General features: G+C 39.3%; 2 protein-coding genes across 4 annotated transcripts; one reads left to right on the top strand and one right to left on the bottom strand.

Moving 5' to 3' along the window:
- Positions 1 to 459: 459 nt before the first annotated feature.
- Positions 460 to 6502, top strand: lman2la (lectin, mannose-binding 2-like a). Its single transcript, XM_027143526.2, has 9 exons — positions 460 to 669; positions 1012 to 1130; positions 1435 to 1552; positions 1632 to 1714; positions 1816 to 1848; positions 2387 to 2548; positions 2659 to 2773; positions 3289 to 3408; positions 4402 to 6502. Exons 1-9 carry the CDS (start codon positions 531 to 533, stop codon positions 4542 to 4544), a joined length of 1032 nt encoding a protein of 343 aa, XP_026999327.1. The 5' UTR covers positions 460 to 530; the 3' UTR covers positions 4545 to 6502.
- wbp1 (WW domain binding protein 1) lies at positions 6485 to 16927 on the bottom strand. 3 transcript variants are annotated; one of them, XM_027143533.2, is made up of 5 exons: positions 16691 to 16927; positions 15059 to 15161; positions 14569 to 14736; positions 13224 to 13683; positions 6485 to 7939 (listed from the first exon to the last, which is right to left on the bottom strand). In XM_027143533.2, the coding sequence occupies exons 1-5, from the start codon at positions 16778 to 16780 to the stop codon at positions 7879 to 7881; spliced, it is 882 nt and encodes a 293-aa protein (XP_026999334.2). In that variant the 5' UTR covers positions 16781 to 16927; the 3' UTR covers positions 6485 to 7878. The 3 variants fall into 3 exon arrangements, with proteins under 3 accessions (XP_026999334.2, XP_026999347.2, XP_047664996.1); XM_027143546.2 differs by lacking the exon at positions 16691 to 16927 and adding an exon at positions 16512 to 16671; XM_047809040.1 differs by having other exon boundaries at positions 6485 to 13683; positions 16691 to 16926.
- Positions 16928 to 17808: the final 881 nt, after the last annotated feature.

The following is a 17808-nucleotide window of genomic DNA, read 5'->3' as shown; positions in this document are numbered from 1 at the left end:
AATACTACGATATTATAACTGTAATTTTTTGTTAATGTATTTGCAGATAAATATTTAATTGCTGACCAAATTAAAGGGAGTGTGAGTGTGAGGGAGAGTGTGTGTATGTGTGTGAGGGAGAGTGTGTAGGTGTGAGGGAGTGTGATTGTGTGTGTGTGTGTGTGTGTGTGTGTGTGTGTGTGTGTGTGTGTGTGTGTGTGTGTGTGTGTTTGCATGTGGGAGCGTGTATTTTTCTCTCTTATTTATTTATTTATTTATTTATTTATTTATTTATTTATTTATTTATTTATTTTATTCGACTGCATACGCGCTTTTCTTTAAATAAATTATTTATCAGTTAATAAACTTAAAGTTCAGAGACCAGTAGAATAGCAGGACAGTTCAGAGTGCGATTTGATTGATTATCCAGCGCCCCAATAGGAATGCGCCATGTAATGACCTCAGCCAATAGGAAGCGTTCAGAGGATTGTACTAGAAATACGATGGCCGCCGCCTTACGTTAGTGCTGAAAACACACAGTAGGGGAGTGAATGTGTGCGAAAATGGCTACAATTATGCTTGCGCTCTGTGTGATATCTATTGCTTTTTTAAGATCTTGCTTGTCAGATGATGGCCATGAGATGGAGGAGTTTCTAAAGAGAGAATATTCGTTGTCGAAACCATATCAAGGTAGGAACCAGTGTCCTGTTCATGCAATGCGTCCCAATCGCTTCATAGAATTATTATTATACCTATACATATAATAGATGGCACATTGAGAGCTGTGCAGATTTTTGGTGTTAAATGAAAATGACATGCATGAAAAATGACCCTAATAGAGCATGACTATTATAATATAATAAGCACGTGCACTGGTTTATTCATTATTATTCATTTATTTATTTATTTATTTTCAAAACTAGCATGCACCCATGTTGCGATGGGATCATGAGAATCTAGATTTATAAGTTTTATAACAACATTCGAAGGTTTGAATTGACAAGTTGATATCTCTGCGGGTGTTTGACTCAGGAATCGGTTCTTCCGGCTCTTCCCACTGGGAGCTGATGGGTGATGCCATGGTAACCACTGATCAGGTGCGCCTCACTCCAGATATGCAGAGCAAGCAGGGGGCAGTGTGGAGCCGCATTGTGAGTAACACCTTTCCCATCCATTAAAGGAAAGTTCCAGACTGTACAGTGTGTGTGTGTATATGTATGTGTATATATATATAAAAAATGTGATCATTTGTGCGAAGGATTTTATAACGGCACAGATGAGGATTCATCTCTATCTAAAGTGTCTGATCTAGCATTGTTTTAATTCTTAACACTACATTCCCTTCAGCAAGTGACACCTACAGGTACTGCTACTACTGCAGGTACTACTAGTACTACTAGCAGTTACTGCTGTGTGTGTGTGTGTGTGTGTGTGTGTGTGTGTGTGTGTGTGTAGCCGTGTCACTTGAAAGACTGGGAACTGCAGGTGCACTTTAAAATCCATGGTCATGGGAAGAAGAACCTGAACGGAGACGGTCTGGCAGTGTGGTACACAAAAGAACGCATACAGAAAGGTAAAGCTCTGACACCTATGATGATGCACAGAATTCAGTATCTAAATCATAGCAGCGTTTCTCACTGATATCGTTACAGGTCCGGTGTTTGGAAATAAAGATTTCTTCACAGGGTTAGGTGTGTTTGTAGATACTTACCCTAATGAGGAAAAACATATAGAGGTAAGATTCTTGGTAAGATTACTATTATCTTATTTGATAGAAATATGAGTTTTAAAAGATTTTTCTATGTAATGGTTGACTTCTGTGTCTTTTGCATTTAGGCCCAGAAGAAACGGTACACCCCTCGCACACAGGTATACATCTCTGATATACATCCAAGTTTAGCTTAAGTTCCATTTGCTTTGTTTTGGTGTTAATCCAGACTCAGATCTAATCTACGTTAAAGCTACTATTTTAAATATACATATTTCTTGCACATTGACTGAAAGGAGAGCAACTGATTCCTTCCGCTGCTGTGTGAAAGAAGGTTTCATGTTTTCCCAGTGCTCAGGGGAAACTCAGGAGCTCTGGTTTCCTCCCCCAGTCCAAAGGCATGCATTGTAGTCTGATTGGCATCTTTAAATTGTCTGTAGCGTGTTTGTGTGTGCCCTACAATGGGTTGGTGGTACCCTGTCCAGGGCATCCACTTGAATAGGCTCCAAGTTCCTGAAAACTTTGTGTAGGATATATGATATAAAGATGGTTGGTTGGTTGGTCACAGTCCTCACACTCCCACTACAGTTTTCATGTGTAGCCACTCATGGGGCATAATAGAAAAATCTCAGATGGATACTTTACATACAGTATAAGCAAGCAGCTGCATAAAGAACTTCTTACCTTTGTGCATTACAGAGGATCTTCCCGTACATATTAGCGATGGTGGGGAACGGCACCATCGGATACGATCATGAGCGTGACGGCAGACCCACTGAGCTGGGTGGCTGTAACGCCATGGTGCGCAACCTCAAACACGACACCTTCCTCTTCATTAGATACGTCCGCCGCAGACTTACGGTGAGAAGTTACAGGACAAGTGTCTCAGAGAACATGATAGTCTGTTGACTTTGTGGCATTTCCAGCTTCTGGGTTTGAAAAGAACTTTGTCTGCTACTGTTTCTGTACAGGTTATGATTGACATCGATGGTCAGCATGAATGGAGGGACTGTCTAGACATCCCGGGTGTGCGACTTCCTCAGGGCTACTACTTCGGTGCTACGGCCATCACCGGAGACCTCTCGGGTAAAATATTCTTTCAGGAGCTGTACTGTGTGAAAACAAATGTAAATCAAATTCGGGATTGATTTTTTTCAGTGATTTGCTGACATCATACGACACTGAACAGCAAAACTATTATCCATTATTTTTCTGTTCTGTTGCTGGATAAGAATTAAAGGATGAATTTGAATGTTATCCTTATTTAAAAAGCATTGACAACATTTGGCAGACTTCCTTATCCAGAGTGACGTACATTGTATCTCATTTTATACATCTGAGGGTCTTATACATCTGAGGGTCTTGCTGCAGTGGTAGCTTGGTGGACCTGGGGGTCAAACTCATGACCTTCCTCACGACCATCCTAAACATTACTGCTATTTATTAGTGACACGCAGAACCGCTATTGGTCCAGAAGCAGGATCCGGCAATCTCATTGCCATGGCAAGGTTTCGAGTCCCAGGCAGAGAACCAACTCTCTCTCTCTCTCTCTCTCTCTCTCTCTCTCTCTCTCTCTCTCTCTCTCTCTCTTATTTTTAAAGACAACCACGATCTCATCTCTCTGAAGCTCTACCAGCTGACGGTACTCCGGAGTAAGCTAGACGAAGACGACGAGGAAGAGGTCACTGTTCCAAGCGTGGACAATATGGAGCTAATAAGGAGTAAGGCGGAATTGTATTTATCACAACTTAGAGAGGCATTGAGCAGGTGACAATAGTGACAATTTTCAGAAGTAGCTCGTAACACAGCAGGATACGAACAGGTTTACCCCTAAATCGTTCACACAAGCTTTTTTTTTGGTAAGAAGTGAGATATTCGTAAGAATCCAGCTCGGATTTGTATTAAAAACTTGTGAAATATTGATATACATATTAACTTGTGAAGATTAAGTAGATAAAACTTGCTCATCAGTTCGCACTCCTCAAGATTGTTACAACCAAAATCCTTAATTATCCTTCCACCCATCAACCCCCCAATTTGTAATGCAGCTTGAAAGCTTTGTTTTTGTTTTGTTTTTCTTCAGGAAATTCATTGAATTGGTTAAATTGGAAGCACAGGATTCTTCTTTTAAGCTCCTACCACTGAAGACATATGTAATGACTTTCCCTGATGGCTGCACTTATGTTCGACACTGAATCAATTTGGCTGAGGGTGTAACATGTCTCAGCGTAAATCTGTGAAAACTCTGAGGGGATTTTGAAGAATTGCAAGTGCCTCTGATTATTGAGTTTGTTTGATAGTGAGACGATTTCTGTGATCGTAAAATCGCAAAATACCGGAGGGACTGAATTTGGACATAATAAAGGGTGCCCTTAAAAAGAAGGGAAGGTTTGTGTGTGTGTGTGTGTCTGTGTGTGTAGTAGCTGCAGTGGCTGAGCTGCATTACTGGAACATTATTTTTGGTACATTTTTAGTCATTGTGCCTTTTTTAGGCAGCTGTGTTGTGAATGCTTTGGATTATCAGATTAACAGAACTATCATTATCAGAATTCAAAGACTTTTTATTTTTTTTTTAAGAAAAGAATATAATTTTCCACACAGTTCTAGTAAAACTAGAGGCCCATGATTTATGTTAAAAACTAAATGAACACATTTGGTTTTCAGATGATCTGCTCCATAAAATTCCAAGCAAAACATCTTTCTTTCTCTTGCAGACTACCAGGAAGGGGAAGCAATCAGCAGCATTGGCATCTTCTTCACCGTGCTCTTCTCCATGCTGGGCCTCTTTCTTCTCATCGTCGTCGGCCTTGTGGTTTACAGCCACTGGAACGAGAGTCGACGCAAACGTTTCTACTGAGCTCTCCGCAGGCTGAAACTGTGACTAGAACATGCAAATTGGGCTCAACGGGTTCACTGGCACCAAAACACTGGCAGCATCAGTGTGCACCAAGCGAAGGGGTTTGATTCTGTACACAGGAAAGGCAGGACGAAAGACTCGAGCTTGAGAAAGACATTTTAAACGGGTTTTAAACAGGAAGGGTGCAGCAACGTAGGGAACAGGATTCAACCCCCTACCAGCAGGGCCTTATCCGTTCGAACGGGTTTGGGATAAATGCTTTTTAAATAGCGTGTAAATAGAAAACTGCCTTTGACTGTCTTTCACTACAAGTCTCCACTTCCAGTATTTATGAAACTGTTATTCTGTTGATGTTTTGCATTATATGTCATGCTAAAAGGGAATATACTTACATTTACTACATTTGGCAGACGCCTTTTATCCAGAGCGACATGCAAAATGCTTTGAAGTCTATATCAATAAATACATTAACACTACTTCACTAGGGTACAGACTTAGGATACCATCAACCTAATCGACTCAGCTGTTCAGACATCTAGGGGAAGTTCTTTCCACTATTTTGGTACTAGAACAGAAAAGAGTCTTGCTGTATGGTGGGACCGGTCGAGCAGTGCTGGTAGAATATGATACCGCCGACAGGAATTTGCCGTGTTAGCCGATATTAATTTAATTCATATGTTGTGACCATGATGCTGGAATTTTAGTAAACAAATACCGTGTAATTTGACCACCAGGGAGTGCTATGACATTCAAATACCTGTTAATCAGAAATAGGTTGGTTGGTTGGTTGTTTTTTTATTCCCCCAGCAGTGGTTTTATATCATTCTTTATCCAGTTCTCACAAATACTGACAGGTGGATAACCCCCTAAGCTCAAGTATTAAAGTCCACCTAAATGTTTGCATCTGACAAAACTTTGCATCATGAAAAGATTTTTTGTCGTGATATATAGATCATCTCTGTGAACTTGCACCAAATACTAAATAAAATTCAGACTGAGGAGAAATAGAATGATTAATGTTGAGTTTGCACTATGAAAACCTCACACTAAGAAACCTGTCATTAATTTTTTTCTAACAATATTTTACTTAAAACATTTAGTTGCATGTTTAGCTGCCTAAATTATTTCCTTGAGAGAGAAAGCCAAAGAAAAATAAACCAATTTGACTTAATATCAGACATTTTTTTTTCTACAGACTAAAACCATCTAGTTTTACCAACAGGCTGCATTTCTGCTTAAAATTGTACTCAGAAATTGGAAGATGTCTCCAGAGTCAGCACATAAAACACTTCCATGCGAAAATAATCGCCTTTGATTGACTATGTTTTAGTCAGCATGTAGATTCGAGGACATAAATGTGCCATTATGATTACACTACAGAATTTGTCCCCTAGGGGTTGCTAAAAGCTAAAAAAAAAAAAAAGTATTTATGCCTATGGCATTTGTTCAGTATTATTACAGCTTAAAATAAGTCAGTCGTCAATACAGGTTGCAAAATAATCTGCAAATCGATTGTGCTTGTTCGTGCTGTCTTTCCTCTAGTGCTGTTGTACATAACATGAGTTGTCTGCTTGTCATCATGCCAGGGGCAAAAAGGTCACTTGTGTCATTGAGGCGTCGTTACTGAATGTGACTCGAGATCATTTCAGTGTTTGTGCCAAGAGCTGTTGAGTTCCTGAGAGGACATTCGACAGAAACACAATATCTCAAACAACTATACAACTAAACTACACACACACACACACTTCCTTACTACAGAACATCCTTTCCAGAACGTTCTTGTTCAAAAATTCTTCAGAAATGACAGAAGTGCTTTAAATGTTCAGACTTGCTGGAAGATCATCATATCCTGGTTTGCAATACTGCTAATTATATCATGTTATATACGATCGAGGCAGGCTTGACATTTTCAGCAAATAAACACGTCAGTGAGGCAGTCGTGTGCGATATTTATTTTATTACAAAAATAAAATACAAAGAGTACACAGCCGACTTCTTGCCAACCCCGAGCGTTAGGATTTCCCACGCTCCTCAGTGATTTTCAGATTTTTCCTCCCATTTCACAATCCTTTTTTATTTTTTGGCTTGATCTAAGTAACAAGCAACAGCAACAAAGAAAAGGAACAGTTCTGTGCTCTTAAACAACTGCTTTTTCTAAGTAACAAGTAAAATAAGTAACAAAGAACATAAATGTGTACACGCTTTTTATAACTGAACTGAATGATAGTATGGATTATGAAGCTAAAAATGTCAGTGGATGCGCGACAGAAATTCTGTCCTACTCATGACTTAAAAAAAAAATAAAAAAATCCTACAGCCTTCGAACAGGCTTATATGAGGACACGGCTCTATTACGCCGAGTCTGCGCGTTGTCCTGTGAGGCAGCGGTTCAGATTTCAGTCGCTGAAAACTGGATCAACAAAATTAGAAACCGGTTCCAACGACGGGATGTGCTCAGAGATCAACACAAAGCTGTGTATCGTGTGTAACGTAGCAGTAATGAATCAAAGTAAGTCGACAAGATGGAAGTGTACGGCCCGGACTGAATGAATCGAACAGGTCTGGACCAGAGGGGAGCGAGAGACAGGCTGCAAGCTGAGCCGTCTTAAGTCAGAGACTTTTTCGCTTCTTTCACCCTTTTTTATTTTTAGATCACAAAAGTCACTAAATGTACAAAAGCGTTTGTGTACAAAATGACTGTAGTAGCAAATTATTTCTCATCTCCGAGTAGACGTGTACTGAGATGCAGTGCAATGTGGACTGAGAATAGTATTGCTTGTATTGACAAAACCACTGCAGAGCCTACCTACATTTCATTTTCGCGTGCATAGCCTATAGTTAGATACAGTACGAAGGTGTGAAGACACAAAAACACAGAGAGAGAGAGAGAGAGAGAGAGAGAGAGAGAGAGAGAGAGAGAGAGAGAGAGAGAGAGAAGGTGGGAATTTTTCCTTGGGAAAGCTTCATTGTGAAGAACAAGGCACGGTGAGTGTAAGCATCCCTACTGGATGTGTAATGGAAACTGAAACTGAGTTATGGCTAAATTCTTGGGAGAGAGAGAGCAAGAGAGAGAGAGACAGAGAGGATCTGAAAACACAACCCAAACAGACCTGAAATGCTGCAAGGCTTCTTTGCTAAACCAGAAGGACTGAAGTGTTTTGTAGTCAGTGACTCCTTAAACATTGAACCTCACAGATCCCTGAACAGTCTAAAGATCAGAATAAGATTTTTGTTTTACAGGGACATTGAAAGTCTTCTGTTTCTAAATGGTCCATCAACAGGTTCTGACAATGTGTAACTAAAATAATCAGACCTCATTTTGTGAATCACTGATCTAAACCTCTGGCCAAAACACCTGCAGCTCCGTCTCCAAGGTTCCTGTCGCCTCGGTTGTGCTGAGAGATACGAGAGAGAGAGAGAGAGAGAGAGAGAGAGAGAGAGATGATTCTCTCCATTACACACGTCTCCAGATAGATTCATACATATTCCCACAGGTCCAGAGAGAGAGAGAGAGAGAGAGAGAGAGAGAGAGGGAAAGAGGGAGGAAGTGAGAGAGAGATCGAGATCATTGCACATCTCTAAGTACATACATTTATATATACACAAAACTGCAGAAACATGGCAGCCAATTAACCACCCACCACAACAGCGGCCTTAAAATGTACAATCGTTCGTATGTAATAGACACATGAACCTTAATATAAACTAAATTACTTACTAGCCCTTTTTTTTTTTTAAGAAGAAAAAACAAATAATAGCGCCATACTATTTGGGCAAAATCTGCCACACATTACATATGGAAGCTAAATGCTTCATTCCCTAAAATTAAAAAAAAATTAAAAAACCTATCAAATCTCATTCAGATGCTGCTACAGCTCACACTGCTACTCAGGAGACATGCAACTTTGCATCTACACAACCACATGCTTCAGCAAACCTCTCTCAAACCACCACAAACAGTCACACAGGCCAATTCCACCAAGCAGAAAATAAAAATGTAATCGTATTAAATATTTTTCTGCCAGTTGCAGTCTGTCAATTATGTTTGACTTATTATCTCAAAGTCTGGACATTTTGGCCTAGCTCAAAACACTTTATCTGATGTTTGGCTTATTACTGCAAGATCATACTTTAAACAACTGACTTCTCTCCAACTTTTTAAATAACCAGTTCAGAATTCTGGCTTATCTCAAAACTTCAGCACGTTGTGTCAAAATTTTAACTCTCAAATTTCTGGCTCATGTGCTTCTTTATTCAAACATTCAGGAGTCAGAATTTTCCCGACTTCCTGATCTTTTTTGGAGGAAAGAACTGTGATTGGTTAATAGGAGACAGCCCATGATCCCATTTTCAAACACTGATCACTACAGTCTACTTACACAAGGGAAAAAAAGTGATGGGGTTCACCAAATGTTACACATCAGTCCAGTGAGCTAGTCACCTACCTGCAAAGCTAGCTAAGTAGATTATCCAGTTTTCTGACCTATGCACTACACAAAGTAAACTCTACCCAAAAGACCTTTATTTATTTATCTATTTTTGCACAGACCCATCACCACATCAAAATTCTGAGCAAAAATTTAAGATGATCACAACAATTTTAAGACAAGTCCAACATCTGAGATTCAACCAGATGAAAAAAAGTCAGACAATCAGATTTTATTCCTCATGCCATATATTATTCCAGAAACATGGAACAATATCTATCTTGAAATTCTATCTTGAATATATCTATCTTGAAATTAGATACTGTATATCGCACCGTCACATTTCCTGTTTGAAATCACTCGAACAACAAAACAAACATGGGGAGAAAAAAAAACTATTCATTGATCAATTATCTACCACTTAGAGTCTCTAATCCTGCAGTGGGACGTTCCAGAAATCATTCCAAAGCAGTCTTACTACTACTACTACTACTACTACTACTACTACTAATAATAATAATAATAATAACTGATTAACTGCTAAGTGTGGGGCAACACCAACGGGTCATCTGCTGTATGCTCAGTATGTTCAGATTAGCATTAGTCACCTAGCAGAGCAGCTTCGCGATGTGTCAAAATGTTTTCTGTACTTTATTCCGCACGAAGGTAACAGAATTCATTGTTTTCACAGATTATAAATACACACAGATTAGTCAAAAATGATGAGATTAAACGAAAACAAGCTACTCAAAGGGACGATAAGAGCAAGTGCTAATAACAGTGAATCGAATGCGAGGGCTGAGCATCGTTACATATATGCGCCGACATGTGTTTCACATTTTCCGCAGGATTGTTGATGTCGAGTGCAAGCGCACACACAGGAATTCCAATATGACTGGAAATTATCATCAAGTGGTTCGCACTGCATCAGTGGGCTTCGTTTATCAAACGGAATGCGTTCAGTGGTAAAACTCGGTAGCTGTAAACCAGTAGGTGATTCGCTGCAGTGGCTGAGCTGCGTTAGTGGGAGATTTAGTGAGCTTTGCCTTTTATGGAGTTTTCTAGGTGTGTCATGAACGTGCTTAGTAATTTCCTGCTGGCGCCAATAATCATAGAGTAAAGCATTACAGAAACCTTTGTATGTCCGGTGCGATTTTTTTTTAGTTGGGTTGGCTTATGAAAATAAACAACCTTAGTTAAAGACGGATAAATGCCAATCTTGCAGGCAGCCATCCTAAAGCATGTACTTGAACACGGTGCAGTCATGCGGCATGATACAATATAAAACATTGGTACACCCGTGCATATAACTCTGACTGAAGCCCTTAAGATATGAGTCAGAACAGCAGCATTGGCCGAGACTCCGCTTTCCTACCAACACCTCGCTGAAACATTAGATTTCATGTTCTTTCACCTTCACTCACACACACACACACACACACACACACACACACACACACACACACACACACACACACAGTTTGTGTGATTACCGTAGAAAAGATTAACATGTTCTGTACTGAGAAGAGAACAAATCTAATTTACAATGGATGATGGACTGTGTGAATACACATCAGCGGTGCCAACTGTGTTACAAAGAAACTCGCAGAATTTTACCAGGAAAGGAAACAATTTTGGTGAATAAGATGGCTAATTTTAGCTCTAGATGTGCCCCAAGCAACAGAGAACATTATGACAACAATTAGGTACATCACTGTAAGTAGCATCTTCATTTTTAATGGACCAAAGAGACTTTAGCCCCACCCTCATTCTCTATTGGCTCACAAGACCCTGGCTCATGAAATCATTAGTCAAAGTCAAATATCCTCCAGATGATCCAGTCAAAGATCATCCAGATGTGGAAGAATTCTTTGACGTCGTGTCCATTCGAACGTTATCCTTTTTACTGGATTTTCTGCCGTCCGGATTTATTACATTTATTTATTTATTGAAAAAGCAGAAAAGGATAGTCTTGAGATGTCGGCTGTTTACAAAATCGTAAAAATCCTACGGCAAAGTTGGCACCTCTGCTGTAATTCGAAAAGAACCGAAATCCTGTTTACACAAAACTCACTTATAATAAAAGCCTAAGGGCAGCTGTTGAACTGCAAAATAAATGTTTATGCAAAGCTTATTTTTGTAAAACATTGTCATTAATCTTTCACTCTAATGTGTCAATAACTGAAGTTTTAAACGTTCATAAAAATATTTGTCAGTAGGACACGCTCCAAACTACCCGTAGACTGCCAGTACAAGGCAGTTTTGGTATAAACAGGTTTGTTTTATTTTTCTACATAATGTTTGTTTTAATCTCTCTCTCTCTCTCTCTCACACACACACACACACGATTTGCTAAAAAGGTTGAAAAATATGCTGGAGTTTTCCATTTAAAGCAAATGAGTCACTTTACAAAAAATGGTATCAAAAATTTCTTTTCTCAAGTGCAATTACAAAATCCGGGCCCACGTTAAAAGGTTCATGCTGAAGAATAGTTATCATTCACGTCTGGTTTTCATTCCACGTCTGGTTTCTGAACACACAACGCATGCCGTTTCTCATCATGAAAAAGCGCCCTTGCTTTTAGAAGCTATTAAAACCTCCTTGGTACACGTTCTGCACTGGTTTACATTTCTGTTTGTATGATTTTCTTTTGTAAATGAACTTTACAGGCATATGGTCCAAGGGAGCTAAAGGTGAAGCTGGCAGTGTCTCCTAAATAAATAGAAGCAGCAGTCAGAAATGTTCTTCATCTTCATTGCTGGCTTCAAACCCAAACATGGGGCGAAATGATCCCGGGTTAGGGTTAAAAACTAAAATTTCATTTGAAGTGTGTTTTGTATATCATTCAGTCACAGCGGAGCTTCAAAAGAAGAAAATGAAAAAGTGACGTCTTTTTTTTCTTCTTATCCCTCCGGACCAATCAAGTCACCAAGTAGAGAGTATTATTTGTATCATAAAAAAAAAAAAAAGCAACACGGAGGGCATAATGCTGGTGAAAAACGAGTCTGAGTGGAGATTTATGTTATTAAAAAAAATTTAAAAAATCAGATATTACAAAATGACCATATAACTAACAACTTTTTTGTATTGTATTTTTGAGATTCACATTTTTGCTGTGCAATGTGGCGTTCCTAATTAAACTGTATACAGTTCCGAATATCCGAATATAGTCACATCACATCACGCAAGTTCTTAAATGTTACAGAGAAGCTAATCAAAAAAAAAAAAAAACTGTGAAAGCAGCCTAATTATAGAGACCTGGGTTTTTTGTCCCATATTTCCATAAAAAGGTAAAAATCCTAACTCTCACTTCTACTTAAATCGTTTAGATTTGTAACAGTTTGAATCAGAAAACAAAAAGCCGTTATACTGTGGCACTGCTGCTTTGCTGGTTTGTGGTTAGAATCAAGTCAGTCCTTTTATCTTTTCTGCCCATCCTTATATTAAGATGCTAATAAGGACACCGCTTCAAATCACTGCGGTTTGTAGCGACTCAACCCTGCATCATCTCCACGGGTCATGAATAAAGGTGAAAAAGGCGATAAATAGACGCAAAGCACAGGATGGTTTCTTTATGTAGCTCTCCTTCAGAAGGTGTTCTTACAGTTCTGTGCTCCTCAGAGTGTGTCTCTGTTCCTGAGGGATGAAGCTCGGCTGATGTCAGCTCCTCAGCTGCACTCTGTTTAGCAGAGCCTTGTGAAAAACAAAGACGAGCAGTCAGACTTGTCCTGGTGCTCTAGTTCGAGCTCCGTCTTTCAGCCTCTGTGCAATAAAGTCAGTGACTGACGGGCCATGACGACATGGCTGAACTCGAATCTTACAAAAAAAGATAGCGAGAGGGAGAGAGAGAGACAGAGAGAGGGGGTGGTGGTGGTGAGTGTCCTGTTGCAGGCCACAAAGACAAGTGAGATGTGCAATTAAGTGAAATGTGAAGGAGCTTCAAAGCGCGGCTCGCTCTTCTCATGTTTTCAAACGCATGGCAAAAATGAAAGGATTTCAAAAATCTACATACAAAAATTCTCTCTAGAAAAAAAACTAATTGTTATTGTTAATGATAATGTAAGAGCAAAGTCCTTATATTATTCGGTTGATATTTGAATGGCAAAACATGCCAACATCCTGCCTTCAAGGTTACCTTACGGGTTGGCTTTAAAAAAGCGGAAAAAACAAAACAAAACAAAAAAAACATGCTAACCATGGAAAAGCTGTATGCCCTTCAACTGCAGGTAACTTTACGAGTTATGACACTCACACCACATGATCGCCGTTGGATTCTGGTGTGTGAGAGATCTCTTTGGGTCTGAGAGCCTGTCTCTCTGAACAGCAGCTCCCACTGGGCCCCTGACACATCCTGTCCTCGTCCTCCTCAATCCCGGAGCACTCCTCTGTGTCCAGCTGGCACACACACATCTCGATGCCCGAGTCGCCCGTCACGTGTCTCCGTCTGGTGTTCAGCTCCTCCTCCAGGTGCATGTCCGATACTTCGTGTTCTATGCATTCTGATTGGGCCGCAGCTGTTGCAAGGTTCGGTTCCTGCGACTCGCGAGTGCTGCCCTCCGCCTGCGCCGTCTCCAACACCACAGCTGACTCTGAACAAGCGACAGACGGCTGAGCGCAAATTTCTGGAGGGTTCTCAGAGTAAGGTGGAGGAGGTGTGGGAGGATGGCCTACTACTTCCTCATAGTCAGGGAGCTTACAGTCTGTCCAGAAGCCTAAAATAGAAAGAAAAGATTGCCAGGTTAGACATAAAGCCCTTGGAGCAGTGAGGATAAGGGTCTAATACAGAGACACTACAACAAATATAAATCATTCTGTCAATTTCAACATCTTTCAAATGCTTAAACTTCACGTGTTACTCTTCCTACCTGCATAACATCAAACCTATCAAATGATGACAATTTTATTTGGAGTGTCTATATTATATAGATGCAGCAATAACCACCAAGGGTGCCAATACTTGGTTAAGACTACTAAAAGTTAAACTTTAACAGATAATCTTTAAATAGCATTTAAATAGCATTACACAAAAGGACTCAATCACCGTGCACCGAAACATGCACATAAACAACTATGTTTTCCCAACACATAATATAGTGGTGTATGCTCCATGTTGTGCACACACATAGCAAAGAGGAAGCCATTTCTGAGTCGTAAATGTCTTGGAGGATTTTTAAACATATTCTGTTTTGGCTAAGAAGCATAAAACAAAGGTGATATCAGCAAGAGCAAATTGTTAATGTAAGATAAACAAATGAGAGCAAAATGAATGAAAATATACATTGCCACGTGTTACTTAAGCCCAAACTCCAGTATAGGGATAGTTTATTCTATCAAATAAAAAAATTTGAGGTACACCTTTTTTTTAAGCTTAGCACTTCAATGGTTACCAAATTCTGACAAACCTGCACCCTAATCAGTAAAACCTTGTGATACTTGTGAGGATGTATTCACAACATACCGGTTTGTTCAGTCAGTTCTGACCTGAAGCTGCAGAGGTAAACATTACGATGAAATGTTGGAAACAGTCAAGGTTTTCTCTTGTCTTTTCCTTTGCACAAAAAGACAGATCAGATCACTGGTCAGAGAGTCACACTTACGCAGGTTGAGGGGTGGTGGGGAGATGAAAGAACTGGAGGCTCCCTGATAGGCCATGAGGCTGATCTCTCTCTGCCTCTGTTCCTGCTGCAGGCGCATCTTAACCCGCCGGTGTCTGTATGCACAGCAGCAGCTCAGCATGATGATGAGAGTCCAGACCAACCAAAACCCTGAATACACACACACACACAGCTATTTAAAAAAACATTAGAAACAAACTTCTTCCCCAGCACTGACTGATTGTTCTAACTACATTTCCTCTTCAAAGGCAGCTTGCAGTTTTAAGGATATCTAAAGATTCATTCTCACTACTCATGCTTCCTCATATACTTATGATACTTAGGGATTCAAATGACACACCTACAGATACATTTAGATTTGAGTAAATATTTGTAGAGCTCATGGGTACCAGTCTGCCCCATGTTCAGCCTGACAAAAAGACATCACAAAGCTCAGAGGAGAGAACAAAGCAGGACAGTGTATGACACTCACACCACAGCTCGTAGTAGTAAGTGCAGCACTCGGTCTCACCACAACAGTAACCCATCTCACATCTGTACTTCTCATTGTTCACGCCGAAACAGAACTCCTTGCCCTGTGAAACCATAAACAGTAAAAACACACAACATAACAATATTTACATTATATGTGTATATAACAGTACCTTTTACATGATACATCAGAAATGATTCTCATTACAAATATACTTCAACATGTTTACATGCACGTTAATTCCTATCATTTGCTTTTAAATTAAGCTGCTTATAAGTATTTAAACCTATTTGTTAATAATACTTCTAATTGGGTGTTGGTTAGAGGTAGTTATGAGTCATCTTCCTGTGCTGGTAAATATTTATTTCACTGTTTTTACGTCATATGAAAATTTAATCCTTCGTGCAGCAGTGTGTTTGAATATTAATGAGGCTTGATTTATTCCTCTTTTTATTTATTTACAAATTTTCAGTTTTACATTTCGAAGCACTGTCATAATTTTAAGGAAATGTCATTTAATAACATAGTAACTTGTTGCATTAAAATAAAAACCAATATAGAAACTGTTTGATTAATAATAATAATAATAATAATAATAATAATAATAATAATAATTACAAAATAATTAGAAAATACTCTTGGAATACTAGAATTAATCCCATAGCTTAATTATCCTGTTTTTAATTAATTATTCTGTGGAGACATGAAGTGGAAATAAATAGACAAGAAATTTAGTTCATGTTATACAATAGAGCAAGAGCTGAAATCAATTCTTTCCGTTTTCCAGGAAAGTTTTACACAAATTACAATCCAAATAAAGCACTTTTTAGTTGAATTAAATTGATATTCGGTGTAAACAAAATGAAAATAAAAATGATATACTGAGCTATAAAAGTAATGGTCCAGTTTAAGCCTTCGTTTACGTCGTCTAAGCGAAACCAAAAGAAGTTAAATTAAAAATAAAAACAAAGAATATGTAACCATGTTATTTTGCAGTTAAATTGACACACTTAAGACAAACGTAAGCGAAAATTAAACATGAGAAAGTCGGATAGTTTCTCAGTAACTTTCCTCGGTAATTAGCCATCTTGCTAATTCACAGTCAAACAAACGTTACTCGCTTTTTCTTACAGCCGGTTTGCTAGCTAATAAATCTAATTTTATGTCAATAACAAATACAATTAAAGCGAGTTAGCACTTCAGCTAATTAGTTTAGCCAACTTGGAATGTAACTTATAAACAAGCGCCGAATGTCAACTCTTACAAACGTCTATTCATAAATTCATAACAACCGAACTATTGTTCACCTTGATGCAGTTACCGTTAGCCGGCTAGTTCCGAGGCAGGCTAATAGCTTAGCATTTATAACTGAACGTTACGAAATAAAAAAAGACTGCCCAGTTAAAGGCTAACAATTATTCTGTCATTAAGAATACCAGGAAAATACAGCCACCTCAAAATTAAATGTCATGTCGTCCTTCTACGGTAAATCTTTGAGCCGTTTGAAATGCACGCCTAGTTTCTTTTATGTCGAAAACAAAAACAGTGCACAATAGAAGGCCTGCGTCCAGCTGTGAGCCCCGAGCTCGAGTTACACAAGCGGCCGCATCCAGAGCGCTCAGCTTGGCTTACCTGCGCCAAGCAGGTCCCTGTGCAAAGCAAGCCCACGACAGAACCCAGAGTTTTCTGCCTCATCTTCGGTAAGAAAGCACCAGAAACCATAGAGATAAAAAATACTAAGAAAAAAAACAAACAAACTAATCGGTAGAATAGCTGATAGAAATGTCAAGCGACATATTTTCGTTTTCAGTCGCGTCGCACTGAGGCAAGCCCCTAGAAAGCAATACCCACAAGAGCGTACCGCATCTCGCCTGTAGGGGGCGACTTTCCCCCATGTTTCCACTAGAACCAATTTAATGTCACTCCTGAGGACATTCAACTACTAATGCTAGTACAAGCCTAGCTTTATTTACAAAATATAGATATAAAGATATAAATATAGAATATATTTTCTAACCTACTTGCTTTATCCTGGTTAGAATGGAGGCGAATCTGGAGCCTGTACTGGGAACACTGGGAACATATTCGGAAACTGGACACCAAGGTGCTATTTGGACACTCATTCACAACTAGTGGCAGTTTAACATAGCCAGTCTACCTGCCAGTATGCTTTTGGGATATGAAAGGATACCATAGAGATACCACAGGGGAAGCCACCGAACCCGAACATGAAAAACCCCATTCATACTGTACGGACATGACCTCAGGATAGAGCTAGTGACCTGTGAGGTAATTGTGTGATGCAACCCACAACCCACTGACCAACATGACCTTCTTGTTCATCTTTAGATACACATTTTATTCTGTTCAGGGATGATCCTGGAAGCTATCCTGGGAACGTTGAAAGAGAAGTATGAATACAGCTCAGATGGGACACTAAGTCCGTCTTGCAGCACCATTCACATCCACATTCTAACCAAGGGACAATTATTAAAGTATGTGAGCAAACCTACACAAACACAGGGAGAACATGAACGTCTGCATTCAGTAACCCAAGCAAAGAAGAAGAAAAAAAACAGAAAACCTCGACTGGAATCTAACTAAAAGTTTATTCAGTATCAGAAAACAAACACTGTCTTTATGACACACATTGGTTCATGAAGGCAGAAAGCTCAGAATCGGACGAAAAAGCTTTAATGACTTCCACGACAAATTCAGTACAACGAGGCTGATCTTTCCTTTAAACTGTC

This window comes from Tachysurus fulvidraco, chromosome 26 (genome assembly GCF_022655615.1).
Source record: "Tachysurus fulvidraco isolate hzauxx_2018 chromosome 26, HZAU_PFXX_2.0, whole genome shotgun sequence".
NCBI classification, from domain to species: Eukaryota; Metazoa; Chordata; class Actinopteri; order Siluriformes; family Bagridae; genus Tachysurus; species Tachysurus fulvidraco.
This window is presented reverse-complemented; position numbering and strand designations above follow the sequence as displayed.

Bases quoted from the DNA above. Each gene is read 5' to 3' on its own strand.
- lman2la (XM_027143526.2), top strand. From the start codon at position 531: ATGTGTGCGAAAATGGCTACAATTATGCTTGCGCTCTGTGTGATATCT. The intron at 670-1,011 runs GTAGGAACCAGT...TGTTTGACTCAG, and splicing joins GTTGTCGAAACCATATCAAG to GAATCGGTTCTTCCGGCTCT. The intron at 2,549-2,658 runs GTGAGAAGTTAC...GTTTCTGTACAG, and splicing joins ACGTCCGCCGCAGACTTACG to GTTATGATTGACATCGATGG.
- wbp1 (XM_027143533.2), bottom strand. From the start codon at position 16,780: ATGGTTTCTGGTGCTTTCTTACCGAAGATGAGGCAGAAAACTCTGGGT. The intron at 15,162-16,690 runs GTAAGCCAAGCT...ATGGTTTCACAG, and splicing joins CAGGGACCTGCTTGGCGCAG to GGCAAGGAGTTCTGTTTCGG. The intron at 14,737-15,058 runs GTGAGTGTCATA...GTGTGTATTCAG, and splicing joins TTACTACTACGAGCTGTGGT to GGTTTTGGTTGGTCTGGACT.